Source organism: Cottoperca gobio, chromosome 22 (genome assembly GCF_900634415.1).
Source record: "Cottoperca gobio chromosome 22, fCotGob3.1, whole genome shotgun sequence".
Taxonomy (NCBI): domain Eukaryota; kingdom Metazoa; phylum Chordata; class Actinopteri; order Perciformes; family Bovichtidae; genus Cottoperca; species Cottoperca gobio.
Genome location: NC_041376.1, coordinates 5,340,353 through 5,357,127, shown reverse-complemented (window position 1 = coordinate 5,357,127; position 16,775 = coordinate 5,340,353). Strand labels below are relative to the sequence as shown.

The following is a 16,775-nucleotide window of genomic DNA, read 5'->3' as shown; positions in this document are numbered from 1 at the left end:
ACTCTTCTGCAGCTTGATGGAACAGTTTTGTGGTATGAGGTTTGGTTGACTCAGATAAAAAAGGTTAGCGCTTCGAGGGATGAATCTCATTACAGCAAAATGTAGAATCAGCGTAATAATAAAAAAAAAAAAGCATTTAAAAACTAGTCAGCATCTAACCATGTCAGATTTAACGAGGGCTTAAAGCTGCGACCAGCAGCTCTGTTGGTCGACAGAAGTTTCCCCACCTTCTTGGTGACAAACCCATCGATAATCACCCGTCACTGCATTTACCAGCATTGTTGTTCAATGACCCGCAATATGTTGGTTCACTTTCTCACTTCCAACAACTCTAAAAGCCTGTACCTGTACCTGCTCAGCACCAAACAGACGTACAACGTTAGCTTGTGAACATGGTGGAGCATTTAGCAGCTAAGACATTTCCCCAGGAGTTAGTTGGAACTAAAACAGAGCAGGAAATATCAGTCTTTTTAAAGAGATTCATCAGTGTGGTTAACAGCTTGTTGCAACAAAAACAAAACAGTATTTTCTCACTTTCGTTTTTATGCGGTCACCACAGAACAATGGATGTAAATTGTGTTTGTGGTGCTCAAAGCACTGAAACATCATCGCTCTCCTTTTAGTGTCCTCGTTACTCTGGATAATCCCCAGAACTGAAATTAAACTGCTCGACCAATACTGGATTTGAGGCCAATGCCGATAGTTATTAGAGCTGCTAAAATGTGATAACATATGGGCCGATATTCACTTTTCAAACATAACGAACATTTTAAGGTTAAATAAGACCAAGATATGTACTAAGCAGGACATACGGATGACAAATAAACTCATCAGTTCTCTGGTGGCCTAAATATTTAACAGCAACATGTCAATCTTGACCCGTCTGATTTAATCTGTGGATCTCTAACAAGGGTGAATACGATTACAATCTACTTTACTATATGGTAGTAGGGGTACGTGGGAAAATGTTCTGTAATATCTGTGACCTGACTCCCTTTTAAAAAGCAGATCTTGTCATGGCTCTGCAATAAAAATCCCCCCCATAGTGAAGATCATACATAGAAAAGAAAAATATTCACAGCACTCTCACAAATGTGATAACTTGGAACCGATTAAAGCTAAAACAGCTCTGATGTGGCCCAGCAGCCCCATCCCTTCTGGCTCCAAGGAATCCCACAGCCGTCAGCAGCAGGTCCAGACATGAACCCTGCATCAGTGTGTTATGCATTGTTTTCAACAAGAACACAGCCGAGAATAGCTCAATAAAAACAATAAAAACTCAAATAATTCCCTTCCTTTGCGTTTCCTCCTCTTGCTGTTGAAGTAAGCACTCGTAGACGACATGCTGGCTAATATTTATGGAGAAAAATGACAAAACAACTGACAGGCTGAAGGAAAGAAACGATTACATTATGTGCAGTTTCACAATAGGTTACACGTGTTATAAAGAGGAGGGGGGGGAAATTGTGGTTCTACAGGCAAGAAAACAATGAGTGGTTTCTGGGGTGAATACTCCCCGATAACGTCTTCCATTGTTTGCCGTCCTTTTCCAAATCGGAGTGAAGAAAAAACATCCAGATCAAGTTGCCAGCTCAAAAAGAGTTGCGCTGTTACGTCACAGCAAAGTAGTGGTAATGCATTCTTTAAAAAGTTACAATTTATTAGATACAGTAATTATAAACAAAATAAAATTGTTGTTAGGTCTATACAAACTCCGGTATATAGTTAGAGCAGTCCATTACACATGCACATCTTCTAAAGACAGTAAAACAGAGGCAGGCGGATATAATCTAGCTCCAGTGTAGGTTTAAAGAAAAAGAAAAGTCTTAGCCGACTGCAGAAAGCAACACTTTGGAAAACATTCAGCCTCCAAGGTTTTTTTGTCAAGGACAGAAAAGAAATCTCCGGCTGGCGTTTCTGAAATGTACAGATGTCTTTGCTCTCTTTTCGGTTTAACTCGCAGCATGAATTCTAAAACGCTTCTCATAAACGCAAAAACAGGATAAAAAACAAAAAAACTAACGAAACTAAACTAAACCTAACTAAAAAGACACAGACGGCGGAGCTTCTGTTCCAACAGGTTTAGGGAATCTCTTGAGTTTTCATAGCTGGGAAGCCGCCGAGTGGAGCAGGTCTAGTCTGGATTCCTAGGTAGTGGTTACTGCATTGTGGGTTGTTCTGTACAAGTCACAGGTCCTTTGGTAATGGAGAAAGTGTAGGCCCGGGTTAGTAATAGTAGCTGCAGCTTATACAGGTCCAGAGTAGTTGTAGTGGTTCCCGTGCTGCGAGTCGGGAGGCTGCGGGCTCGGTTTGCGTTCGAGGTGTTCGATCTCTGCCGGTTCTGTGTGTGTGCAGAGAGGGGGGCGCTGCTTGAAGAAGTCGGACACATATCGGACCTTAGAGAACAGAAGAGGAGAAAAATGTCAGACGTGCTGATCAACAGCTTTTCTATATATAATAAGATGCACAGCGTTTTTCTTTCAGTACAAATGAGACAAACACGTCGTGGTACTCACAGTGAGCACGGCGATGAGGGCTCCCTGCAGCAGCCCCACCAGGACGTCACTCCAGTGATGTTTGTAGTCAGACACACGCGTGTATCCTACATACAGAGAGAACGCCACCAGGAAGAACTGGATGGTCGGTCGAACAAGTCGCGTCCACTTCCCCTGCATTCGGGCCTGGACGTAGAGCTGCACAGACACATTCTGGTTTAGTATATCCATCTACCGATGTCTGAATGTAGAACTTGTAGGAAGCATGTGTTGAGTCCAATGTAAAAGAAATAAATGTTGGTCTATATCTTAAATGTAATTTATATTTTTTAATGAGCTTCTTCTCATCATTTAAAAATTGTACAAAGATAAATGGAAATAACGAGAACCCTAGTTAGTTTATATATTGAAATAATGTTACCAAAATATTGTTTTAATAAGAATTTGAAGCTTATATAATAAAATATATTTAATTATGAAGAAAATTCACAGTATACATTTACATTAAGGGATTTTTTACTTAAATTTTTCTTAAAATTCTAAACACAAACGTCAGTTTTTAGAGAGATGTTTCCATGACATACGATATTATGAATTTTATGACATTACTCTGACTTTTTAAAACTTTTTTTTGGCATACTAGACTTTGTTTTTGTTACTATTTCTTTTTTCACACTTTTCTTTTACATGCAAGTTCTCTTTTTATGACAGGTATAGTACGACTGTTTTTAAAACGCTATTGTGACATATCATTACTATTACATTTTTACCTTTTTTGACATACCTTTCTTACAACATACGTTTGACTTTTTAAAACTTTTAAATGACAAACTTTAATGAAATACTATACAATGACTCTAAAAGGAATTAAATCTAACATCAAGATTCCTGCATATACCATGAAAATGTTTGCTTTTTGTGGGAAATGACCCAAATTACAGTTATGAGAATTGAATGTCTTACTTCCTGAAGGTCCACCTGCCGCCACAGACCGAACGGTGCTTTATATAAAACAGGGCTTAAACTGTCATCTGTTGAATCTGTCATCTTCCGGCCATTGTACAGTGTATTCAAGCAACAATGATGTTTCCAAGCGTCAGCCATGCGTCTCTTGACCCCTCCCTCATGTTTTGAGTCACTTGTGGGTGACTTTGGTAAACAGACATTTCACAGCTACAGAAAGTCTCACGCAAACTACGACGACGACGACGACGACGACGACGACGCACTCACCGACAGAAAGAGCATGCAGTACATCCCGAAGGACGAGTGGCCGGAGTAGAACGACAACCTGAGGAGCAAAACAGAATTCATGTACACAAGTTACAAGAGTGATGAAGAAATTAATTACATATTTATGATAAAAACCAATACACCCGTTCTTAACTGATCAATATGTTACGCAGCTACATAATATTTTTCCACGATGCCAGAAGCAATCTTATTTCTGGGTTGAAAACAATCATTTGAATGATTTTAGGTGGTTACCAGTTCAAGTATGAGTCATCAGAAATGTGATATTAGTTTCTGCCTTCACTGCATCAAACCTCGCTTCATAAGAAAGATCAGCAAAGACTGAGAGTCACCTGGATTCAGTCACATTGCGAGAGTAGCCGGTGCAGTTGATCTGCAGCATGTATCCGTCACAGGTGACCGGGACGCACACAGCCAAGAAGTTTGGACGAGGACGACCTATAATAAACTTGGCCATGTCGGTCAGTGATTGGCTGACGGCTGCTCCAAACAGGAAGGTGCCCACCACTTTATAAAGAGCTGACAGGTACTGGTTGAACTGGGAGTTGGAGTGCAGACGCTTTATGTGCACAAGGTAAGCCTCTCCGGAGGTGATCTGTGGAGCTGGATGCAAGGAAAGTCTTTTAATAAAAACATTTTTTTGGGGGGGGGGTTATTACAACACTTCGAGTTTGGGACTTACAATGACAATGGAGCAGGTGATCGTGACGGCAGCCATGGCGCCATGGGAGATTGTGTCTTTTCTGTAGGGGTAGCGGATGCTCTTATCGTCGCAGTAGATTCCTCTTTGGTATGGACTGAACCTCAGCGTCAGGATGGCCGAGGGGAGAGCCGCTGGAGGAAGAAGAGACGACTGTATTATTAGGACAAAGTCCACTCCATTATGAAAAGTGAAGATGTATTAAAATGCCCTATTTTTAAATGGTTTTTTTCAGAAATCCTTGAAGAGATTCCTGCATCTCTGCACCAGAAATGTGTCACTTTTTTCACAAGAATTTTAATTAGTTAGGTTAATTTTGAGAAAATAGCTCAAGTAAAAAGCCTTAAGGCTTAAACTAAAATAATGCAATAAAAATGTAGAAAATAATGCAATAAAAATCTATATCTACAACAGGTAGAAGTATGTATGCCATAAAAAATATAGTATAATAAAAAACAGAGATGGACTTTAATAAAAAGTCATAAAAATAGGAAGAACTGTCGTATAGTATAGTACGTTTAATAAAACATAAAGGGGCTGTAGTGCAGTAGGTCAAAAGAAAAGTAAAACATGTCACAAATAAGTGTCATAAAAAGGTCAGAGTATAGAAGACCACAATTCACTTCAGTTGAGCTGTTGTAACCGCTACAAGTCAACGCAAGCATTGAAACCGTGATGTCTTTGGGAGCCACAGTATGAAGTGAAGCGCTGCGGGTCCATCCTGAACGCAGCTTCCACCCTTCAGCTGTGTGTTGACAAGTGAACCGCAACACAATGATGTGCCGCTCAGGAAACAGCTAAGAACACACTGATGGACTAATCTTTCAGCTTTGGGAAGACGGCACCGTCTCTGCCAAGTAAATTAATTTGCCATCGGTAGAGCTCAGGGGCAATAACTTCACCTCTACGGGCCGCGGTCACTCTTTGGACTGTCACCATGGGAACACGCGGGCCAGGACAGCCGTGACCTTTGACACCGGTGCAACGTTTACACAGCGACGGGCCTGGGAGCTGAGGATTGAACTAGGACACACACACACACACACACACACACACACACACACACACACACACACACACACACACACACACACACACACACACACACACACACACACACACACGGGGTCTATAACCTACAGAGGTTGTAAAAAATGTATTTATACGTCTGTAATGACAAATAGTTGTTACATTTGGTTTAACAGTTTCTCTGCAAGTGCAAACAAAAGACCGAGTTAAATTTGGACAGCAGCAGAAGCACATAAACCTGTCCTCCTAAATCTGAGCGGGGACAATAGTCAAATGAACAGAATTGATGTCAGGAAACTCTTTTCCTGTTTTTTTTAAAAAGCTCGTCACTGAACTCCTGACGTTAATGAGCGAGGAATGTTTGTTTTTGCAAGCAGGAGGTGTACCATATATATTTACTGGGTAATGCCATACGAGTGGCTCTCCACTAACATATTGCTTCCTTCCTCCAGAGTGTGTGTCAGGCAGGATTAAATGAAACCACATGAAGACACACAAACAGAAAACTTTACGACGGGTAACTTTGGGAAGGTAATTCCAACATGATGTCATGTGTACAAATGTAGAAGTCTACTGTCCAAGAGTGTGAATTAAGTCTGGGATCATACACACTGTGGCAGCCTGTCGGGTGGGAACATTTACAGCCAGTAAATGATTGCACAATGTCATCAACATTTAGATTGGTTTACTTGCTTTCACTATGCAATTATGTCGGCCACCGGGTACAAACTGCTGGGAACACGAAGGCTGGACTTACGGCACAAAAGTAGTGACAACTGAAGTTACTGTGGAAAACATAATGTGCGTCTTGTGCGATGTTACCAACTCTTTGCCAATGAAAGTAGCTAGCGCTAGCTCCAAAATAGTGATGTCATTGTGCATGAAGCTTCGTGGTTTTGTCGGTTGCAGCGAGAAGAGACTGAGGGGGAGAGGGAGAGACCCCCTGCTGCTGGAAGAGCTGATCACTCTGACCAGCAATGGGAATAAATTACAATATAATATATTTCTTAATGTTTCCCTAATGGTCTGAATAAGTTTAAGCTCATTTGTCACTAGTGGCCTTCTAGAAATACAGTCACAAAAGGGGGTATACAAAGTAACTAAATCTAGCCAGGAAGTCGCCATCTCTGGTGCCGTGTTGGTGGTGGTTGCTAGGCTCTGAGGAAAACAAAAAAGCGATCCAATTGTCTTCGCGACACCGGCGCCAACAATACCACTTAGAATTGCTCGGAGGGAAAAAGTAGCAAAGTTGTCTATTGCCACTTTAATGTAAAAACACTCGAGGATAAAAAAATAAAGAGCTCAACACTGGTAGCATACCCACAAGAGAGGACAGGAAATACACCATCACCTCTTAAACTCTTGGTTTGGTGCCGAGCAGGTAGAGCTGGAACAGTTGCCTGCTGTGGCTGAAAACGACACTATGAGAGTGTTGAAAGTAAACCAAAAACAATGTGTGTTTTTGAGGGAAGACTCTTGCTTTATTTTTCTCTATTAACTGCGTCATAAGGCACCCATCAGTCTGCCCCCCTCACTAGTTTCGGTCACTCCACACTGCTAAGGGACAGGCCGCAGTGCCCGGTATGGAATAATCGTTTAAACGTTTGATGACGAGCAGTTTCCTCATTGAAGAGTATTTATTTTCATTTTAAAAAAAGGCCCTCCCTTTGCTGTTCACATCTCAGAGTTCATTATTCCAGCAGGTCAAGCATGCTCTCAGCTTCTCTTTGAAGTGAAGTTCAGCCATTGTTTATTCTGCAGGGTGCAAGGATAACATTTAGATAAGAGGCTGCTGCCTGTTTGACACAAGTCTCTGGTGGCCAAACGCTGCCAGGGTGGAGATGTGAGTGGACAGAGTTGGGCAATGGCCTTCAAACACACACACACACACACACACACACACACACACACACACACACACACACACACACACACACACACACACACACACACACACACACACACACACACACACACACACAGTGAGGAAGTCGATTCCGCTTCGTATCAAACATGATCCAACAGCCACTGGGAGCCGAGCCCGTGGAGAGTTCCTATTATCCGACTGTTTTTATCTGCTCTATTATTCCAGAAGGCCTGGTATGTTTTTATAGGCCTGTGCTGGTGGGGTGGCCTCCCCTCCCGGGGGCTGCGTCGAGCTGAGGGGGGGACAGAGCTTCATTCCTCAAATTTAAATCAAAAAAAATACTGCGTCTTTCTTTACTTTATGTCACTGCTTTTGTAGTTCAGTGTTTTTCCCTTTTGGTTTAGCGATATCTTATCAGTAACTAGTGGTACAGAACATTTTTACTCTGTCTGTACTTAAGGAACAGCTCAAATCTACACAAATGTGTTTGCAATAGCACAACGAGTTCAGGAGATATGACTTTTATAGTCATATTAAGTTTTATAGAACTCTTATTACTCAGATCCGTTCTTTACTTCTTTAACTGATCAGACAATTTGCCAAACTAAAAGGTTTCAACCTGAAAGTGAAACATTGGCTGGACTACACTTTTTGTTGTTACTTTTAATACAATAAAGACTGTAACAGCTTGTATCATCCTACTCTGACATGTTACATGTAGCGGTTGAGCTTCTTCTCCTCGATGAATGTTTACAGCTGCAAACAATGTAGAAATGAGTTCCAACCTCTCTTATAAAAAGGAGGCACACACAAAGTGTTTGTCTTCAGTAACAAAATGTCCACAGGAGAGATAAAAAAAAAAAAAAGGAAGAAGGGAAAGTATTGTTTTACGCTTTCACAATCTCTTCTGGCAAGAGCGCACCCCCGATTCCACTTTGAGAAAATAAACATGATGGAATTTGGGATCAGACACAAGTACAACTTCCCCTTGACCTCTGACCAGCAGGAAGTGTTCCTGTTATTCAGCCCTGAAGATGAGTCCTCATCTTAATAACTGAAACTTTGACAGGAAACAGAAACTGGTTGTTGTAGGTGAGCATTTATTTGAGGTCAAATCTCAGCAGACGACCGTGAGATGTGTGAGTCGGCAGTTTGTTTGCGAATGAGGATTCGTAACTAGTGTTCCACTTCACACCGACCAACTCAGAAAACTAATGTTTAACTGTATTAAATGTATTTTGTCTTAATCTTTGGAGCTCATTGCGTTGAGATTTTCAGCAGTGCATGGATGTTTGCCTCTTCTGTCTATAATGGCTTTCATTGTTCTTTTTTTTTGGGGGGGTTAATCTTCTAGTTGAATCCGGGAAAACTGTTTGGAAGAAAGCGCATCATTTCCTGTGAGAACGGGGATTTTTCCTGGGAAAGTCCTACAACTCACTGGGTGAAAGAAAGAAAAAGATTTTTCTTTGTATATTGCTACTATAGTAGAAAGACGTTTAGGTAGAAATGACGAGGTGAAACAGCTCCTGTTCCCCCCTGGAATCCTTTACCTGATAACTTACTGCATGTCAAAACTTTTCATTCATTTGTTAGTTAGCAATAAAAATCGGTGTAAATCCAGATCCTGCTATTTAAAAAAAAAAAGCTTTCTCAACATCGAGTCATTTTCCAAAATGTCCCGTTTCTTATTAAAGTGCTGCGATTGAATGAGGTTTACATTCCTTAACACTTTCTATTATTAAAGTCCATTTAAAAAAAAAAAAAGGAGTATGTGAGTGTCTTTGGTGGAGAAGAGTTCTCTAAAGAACGTGTGTGTTATGTTCAAGCGGTCTATATTTCAAAACATCAAATTAACTGTGGAAAACTGACTTTAACCTTTAAATCCTCTCACATGAAACCACTACAGTACTGAAAATGTGTTCTGAAACCACCACAGACAATACATTCAACTACACAATGCTGTGTTTTACAAGAAGCCAGCCCACAAATACACACACACACACACACACTTTCTCTCAGCATCGCTTACATTTTCACACAGGAACGTCAGGGAGCAGAAGTCGACACTTCCCACTTGACTTTGACACATATTTGGCAGAAGCAGATACTGTGCGAGTGTGTGTGTGCGAGTGTGTGTACACACACACACACACACACACACACGTGTAAATAAAACAGTTGGGGAGCATCTCAAACATGTCAGCAAAATGTTAAAATGGCACATAAATAACGTTCGGCAGAGAGAAAACAGCTGTGGTCAGTCACTCGCCTCCGAACAGCTCCGTTACAAAACACTGCAGACGCTTAAAGCCTGAAATGACTTGTACACGTGTGGCTGTATTCATAACTACACACGTGTGGCTGTATTCATAACTACACACGTGTGGCTGTATTCATAACTACACACGTGTGGCTGTATTCATAACTACACACGTGTGGCTGTATTCATAACTACACACGTGTGGCTGTATTCATAACTACACAAGCCACCAACCTCACCGCTGACTCTCACCTAAACAAAATAATATGTAGTGTCCTCACTGACCATAGAGCTGCAATACTTAGTCGATCGAAAGAAAATTAAATTTGAACAACAGATAGTTTATTAATAAATTAAATAAAAAACATAAAATCTCTGATATTTGTTCTTTAGTATTGTCTGAGAGTAAACTGTGTATTAGGTTTTGGACTGCAGGTTTGATAAAGAATAAATAGTTACCGTCCTGTCTGAGATCATCCAACAGAGAAATCTCAGAATGTTTAGTATTTGCTTTTAAGTTTCAGGAGGTCGTTGACCCCATAAATCCCGACTACAGCTGGGGTGCGGTTCCTGATATCAAACCTGAGCCCAAATATAATTGTAAATACATTATATGGATCTTTTATCCGGGTAGAATGGCTATACACCAGATAATGAGTGTTATTAATCAAGTGAAATGAAGTGGATGTTAAAAGAGTAAATCGTATTTGTCTGAACCTGCCGCTGCATGTGAACATTATTGACCTCAGACTCTGGAGCAGAACCGAAAAATATGGAATAAGAGTAAATAATAAATAGTCAACTGTGATGGTGAAACTATGATCCAAGTAAACTCGAGTTCAGCAGCAGCAGCGGGGCTCGGTCGTGCCGACAGGCAGACAACAGCTCTTCAGTGTCTCCTAATGTGCAAACACCATTAAAAGCTCAAAGCAACAGAAGTTCAGACAGTTTCTTCAGATGGATAGGAACAGAAGGGGTTTCTCTAGTGATGGTTAAATATGAAGCTACAGTCAGACGTTGAGCTTAACACAAGACTAGAAACACAACATTTAGCTAGTTACCTTCTACAGGTGGACAAATCTTCTTACCAGCATCTTTATAGCTTTGTAAAAAGAAAACACCTTATACACCCGTTTCACAGTGTTATGAGAGGACACACACACACACACACACACACACACACACACACACACACACACACACCTTGGCCAGAGAGCCAGGCTAGCCGTTTCCCCGTTTCCTAAAGATAAATCGGCTGATACACACATTTATCATAAAACACACGAGTGGTATCCATCTCCCGCCACAGAAAGTAAAAAAAAAAAAGCTAATTTCTCTAGAGTAAACTATTCCTTTCCACAGGATAAATTAAATGACAAGATCAGTCTCACCAAAACTACTTTAGTTCTGCCTAAATAGAAGTATTGCCTTTGATTTATACATTTAAAAAAAAAAGAAAGAAAGATGGGAGACTGGAGAAACAAAAGAAATGAACAGAGCAGCCTGTTCTCATAAAGGTACATTTATATACAATCTTCATAGAAATGTAACTGAAGCCTGAATTGTATAACTGACAGTGTAACAATAGATGCTCTGCGTGTGTGTGTGTGTGTGTGTGTGTGTGTGTGTGTGCTGTTGTATCTGCAGTGATAACAAATAATGGCAGGATGGAGGTTTGACTGCGGAGGGGAAGAGGGAGAAATAAACTGAGAACAATCAGTTGCAATCTGAACACTCAGCACATTCCTGCCATATCTCTCACACTTCTTTTCCTTTTAATGAGGGGGATCACACTCCAGATGAAAACAGATACAAAGCAACATGGGAGCAGAAGGCTTAATAAAGAGGCAATGATTGAAAGGACATTTAAAAAGTGATAAAGTGTTAGTCTGAACAGTGAGATTGGCCCGTTATTGTAAACCTGGTTATGAAAACACAGTAAGCAGTAACATTAATAGTTTACCGTCTGTAGTCTCCATCATTCTGTCCCCCCCCCCCCCCTCCTCTTCTCTTGTTTTCTTCATGCGTCTGCACCATATCTCTGGTTGTTTGTCTGCTCTCCTTCAAACGTCCTGCTGTGTTTTTATCTCTTGTATTTTGTAAGGTGTCCTTGGGCGTCTTGAAAGGCACCTCAAATAAAATGTATTATTATTATTATTATTATTATTATTATTATTATTATTATTATTATTATTATTATTATTATTATTATTATTATTATTATTATTTAAGAAGCTACAATGATCAAATATTTGAAATTTGCCTGGAAATTGATAAAAAAATAAATTTTACAAATCTAAACTTGTTGCAGCTATACACTTTAAAGTGTCTCCTTAAGACCAGATGTGAACCCTTACACCATATTCTTATATGTACTCACACTGCGGTACATCTTTTAAAGAATACTTTTGTTTATTATTAGTACTGATTTTCATCTGTTAGCTTTATCTAGAAAACATTTCTAAGAAAGAAATGAACAATATGACGATACAAATACATTGCATCTCATCACCCACCTCTAAAGAGACTCATACAAAATGATTCACAAGTAATACTTTCACTGTATGAATACTACCTAACCTCTACATGTGACGCACACTTTCACATCCCTGATATACTTTCATGAGATGATGAATACATGAATTTGAAGCTTAGTCAGCCAAAGAAATAGTCTACTGAGAAATCTTTACTTGACGAGTCATTATTAAATCACATCTGATTTCACAACTGCATTCTTTCATGTTGAACACTCGACTTCCTTTTGAGATTTTTGTCCTGGCAAACGAAGGAAAACGCATGACTTTTACATTTAAAATCATCTAATCATGTCCAAGACAGACCGTTACCAGCCTAAGACATAGCAACGCTAAACATTTTATGTAACGGAGTTCATCCCTGAAGCTTAAAAACTATTTTTTTCCACCTCCAAATGGACACACAGGGCGTCAACAGTGGACTCGACGTAAGGTGTGTACACACGTGAAAGTACACTTTGAGTGTAGAGGGGAGTAGAGTGGTCATTATCATTCCTCCCTGTCAGTCAACAGATGGATCCACAAATGTTGTAACCTTCATTGCTGCCTTCACAGGGATTTCCATACAAATAAATTGTAATATACATGATGCCTTCTTTCATCATCACTACAACCTCTGTGCGCCTCATGGTGTCGGAGATGTGACACAAACAGCTGGAAGATGTCAGTTTTTAAAAAAGGTCTTTGTGTCGTCTCTGGAGTCCACAAGCAAGTCGCAACAAGCCGCTTTGTTCCCTGTACAGTAGTCACACACACATACACCAAAGAGTCCCCTCTCAACACACACACACCTGGTCTCCAGTTTCCAAAACAGGATTTTAACTGTCAAAGAGAGATTCATTGGCCATGATCTTTGCCCTTCCTCCGAACCCTATGTTTAAAAAAGAAAGGGGCCACAGGGTGCAAGAAGAAAAATATGCAAAAAAAGCATGAATTTAAAGAGCTTGACAATTATTCATCAAAGAAACAAAAAGTGACAGCGAAAGATGCACACACACAGTTAAACTGCACATTGTGGTTACTTCCACACAACACACACGACCTATGGGCAGTACAAACAAGTTGGATTCAGATAGTGCATCATTGACTCAGCACTATGGAAGCCAGATAGTGAGGAACGATATGAGAATGTGTCCCATCTCAACCCAAAATGATTTTAGAGAAGCCAGAGACCAACAGCAGCATTCTTACACACTGTTGGGAAAGACGTGTTGGCCTGTTTGAACAAGATAGAGATCAATGATGCATTGCAAAGTTTAATTGTACTGCAACAATTGCCAAGTCATGTCACTAATGTGCTTATTTTTGCAACAGAAATGTGCACGTTACCTTTTTTTAAATAGATGTCAAGAACTTCTTATACATCATGCAGAAAGCAATGAAGCAACAAGTGGATTAGCCGTGATTTATATATTAATCGTGTTCGTGTGTGTGTGTGTGTGTGTGTGTGTGTGTGTGTGTGTGTGTGTGTGTGTGTGTGTGTGTGTGTGTGTTGGGCAATCCCATGAGTCACCGTGCAAACGTTTCTAGAAAGCAGTTTTAAGTTAACATTTTGGATAATCATTTATTTCTGATGCAGCATCACACAAATCACAATTTAACGCACACCAGATGAGCTACACAGCCTAAAACTAAATCACAAGTGTTCAGCCATATTGTCCTGAGGAGGGGAAGTCAAAGGTAGTCACTCACCAACAAAGACACACAGAATATCCACCACGATCAGAATCAACTTCTTTCTTTGCTCTGTCATGTTTCCTCCGATGCCTCTGCACTTTCATAAATAAATCGTGTGGTTTTTTTTAAAGTAGAGCGCAGAGTTGTCTCAGAAACGACTGGAGTTACTATTGGAAAAAATACTATCAGGACAAGTCGACCTGCTTGTTCTTCCGGCTCCACTCCTCTGTGTACCTGCCCGCCCGCCTGTCTGTCTGCTGCACTGCTTCAGGTGAGCAGCAGAGGACGAGTCCTGTCGGTCCTGCCTTTTTACGCACAGGGGGCGCGTCTTTCCGCACAAACAGCGGACTGAACCGTGCTCACAGAGGATTTGACGTCCCTAAATCTTCCCAGTGCACTGGGGGGGGGGGAACATTTCCAGTTTTTATTGTATTTTTCTGTCTCTGCTTTGCGCTCTATATTTGGGTAATCAAAACCAAGCAGTCAAATGAACCACGTGGTTAACTCTTTGGGTAAATTCGTGGCACAACCCAACTCAAATACCACACATGGTATGAAAGTATTTTAATAGAAGCGGTCTCAATAAGAGTGCCAGAAAGAGTTTGATTTACACTGGAGACAAAAGTATTTGAAGGCCATTCACTACTTTTTGGATTTAGTAGTCAAGATTTGGCAAAGAACGAGATCTTATTCATGTCCATATTAAGGAAAACATTTCCACCAAGTAAAGAAAGAAACAATTAGTAAGAATGATATGTTGATAAAGGCAAAAACATCAAGTATTTTAATTTCTTAACATTCCTAACTGTGTTTATTCCATAAAAACGGTGATAGCTCTTTATCTAAAGAGACATACTGCTCATGAGTTCAGGAAACAGTAATTATAAAATCCATACAGCGCGAGTAGCCTCAGACACGTTCTGTTCCCAGTAAGAAAACAAACATTTCTATCTGACATAGTTTTCCCAAGAAGTTTTGACTCTATATCTAATCAGACTTTCATACTTTAACTTCCAGGAAAAGCAAAAATGTAAATAATAAAAACAATAGTGGCTGAATCCATTTAGCTGCTTCTGTTTCAGCTTCCTGGTTGTGCATACTAGAATGAATAGAGCACAGACATTGTTAACGTTATTAGTAACACCTGTGTTTTTCCTACATCACAAGTCAAGATGTCGGCCGTGAAAAAGGGCCTCAGACATACTGAATATATTTTACAGACAAAGTAATCTGCCGAATAAATTATGAATCCAAACTTTCACACACAGCAAATGTTCTGTATTAAAGTGGAAATGGTGGATTCATGCATTGATTGCAAAATGTTTATCTTCAAACACATATATTACAAATAACTTAACTTCTGAAGTAATCAGTTACAAACACAAAGGTGGCTCAATGTAAGGTTTGAATTCCAGTCTCTAACAAAACTCTAAAGAAGTCAAACGTCCAAGTACGTAACAGAACAAATATGTAATATGTTGAGACAAATAAAAAGAAACAAGAAACTGACCAGATGATATAAATGATGGATATAAAAGTGCTGTTACACAATCTAGTTCGTCTTTGTTTGCAGTGTTGAGTTAATAACTTCAAAACTTGGTTTGGGTTTTGTTTTTCACACATTATAACCGCATGCAACCCACAAGTGAAGCTTTCAGGAGCATCTGAAATTGGGTTTAACTGTATAATAGCACGTTTACAAATAAAAAGGTGCGCAGAATAAAGAAAAATTAAGGCTAAAACATCATATACGTTATGTACAGAAGACGTTTTGTGTTATTTACATTCTTCAGCATTCAAGACATATAAAACAAGTATACTGTACATTATATGTATCAGCTGTTTAAAGTACCACAAAGTCAAAAATACGTATAAATCTTCACAGAGGATCAAACATGTACAAAAATATGAAAAGTCAATCACGAATAATACAGTGAAAGTATCCGTCCCGCCTTTATGTTTTGTCATATCTATGTCCAACAGAGTGACTGTGCTTAATGGCTTTCTTGCCTTACGTGAAAAGATCAATACCACTGTCGTGACTGTACGGTAAATATGAAGCTACAGCACAATTAGCTTAACTTAGCTTAGCATAAAGACTGGAAGGAAGCAGGGGGAAACAATCTGTGTAGGACCACAAATTATTGTTTTTACACTTCAGTTTTCCAGGCTAGCTGTTTCGCGTGATTCATTATGCTAAGCTAAGCTAAGCTAAGCTAAGCTAAGCTAAGCTAAGTTAAATGGCTGCTGGCTCCTGCTACATATAGAAAAGATATTACAGTGGTGTCGATCTGATGTAACGATACAGTCAACTTACGATTCGATACAATTCACAATACTGGGATCGCGATACGATTCTTTCACATTTTTTTGTATTTTTTTACAAAATGACATTGAAGACAAAAAATCATTACTTTTTTAAGAAAATATCAACAAAATATATGTTCACTTCTCTTTTCTTTATCCAATTTAATTATTTTTTTAGGTAGGGTAAAACCTATGCAGAACAATGCATGTTATTTTTCATATTTCTTTTGTCTTACACGCTGCCACACCTCTGATTTGAAACAGGATGGTGCGTCCTCGATTTCCAAACGTTCACCCGCTATGTCTTTGCGTCTTGATACAGCGAGTGAGAGGAGAACAAGCGAAGTCAAAAGTAGATAGCGCCCTCTGCTGTTTAAAAAGAGTGCCACGATACATTTTTTGAATCGCCGCATATTTGCATCGCGATTTAACCGTCTCGTGATTTATCGTTACATTCCTAATACTGAGCATTTAAAAATGCCAGATAAAATCTAATCTCTTGTTATAAAACATGTTTCTGACAAACAATCTCCATTTAAAGAAAAGAAAAAAAGGACGTTATATTAAAAAGTCAAAGGGGGGGGGGGGGGGGGGGGGGGGGGGGTTGTATATTTTGAATGTACACTGTGATAAAACAAATGAAAGTTTTATT

At 39.7% G+C, this 16,775-nt stretch overlaps 1 protein-coding gene across 2 annotated transcripts; it reads right to left on the bottom strand.

The window, feature by feature from the left end:
* Positions 1-1,343: 1,343 nt before the first annotated feature.
* Positions 1,344-14,170, bottom strand: plpp2a (phospholipid phosphatase 2a). Of its 2 annotated transcripts, XM_029460114.1 has the most exons (7): positions 13,832-14,170; positions 5,352-5,472; positions 4,432-4,583; positions 4,082-4,344; positions 3,729-3,786; positions 2,517-2,693; positions 1,344-2,396 (listed from the first exon to the last, which is right to left on the bottom strand). In XM_029460114.1, the coding sequence occupies exons 2-7, from the start codon at positions 5,386-5,388 to the stop codon at positions 2,247-2,249; spliced, it is 837 nt and encodes a 278-aa protein (XP_029315974.1). In that variant the 5' UTR covers positions 5,389-5,472; positions 13,832-14,170; the 3' UTR covers positions 1,344-2,246. The 2 variants fall into 2 exon arrangements, with proteins under 2 accessions (XP_029315974.1, XP_029315973.1); XM_029460113.1 differs by lacking the exon at positions 5,352-5,472 and having other exon boundaries at positions 13,832-14,165.
* Between the last annotated feature and the right edge of the window lie 2,605 nt (positions 14,171-16,775).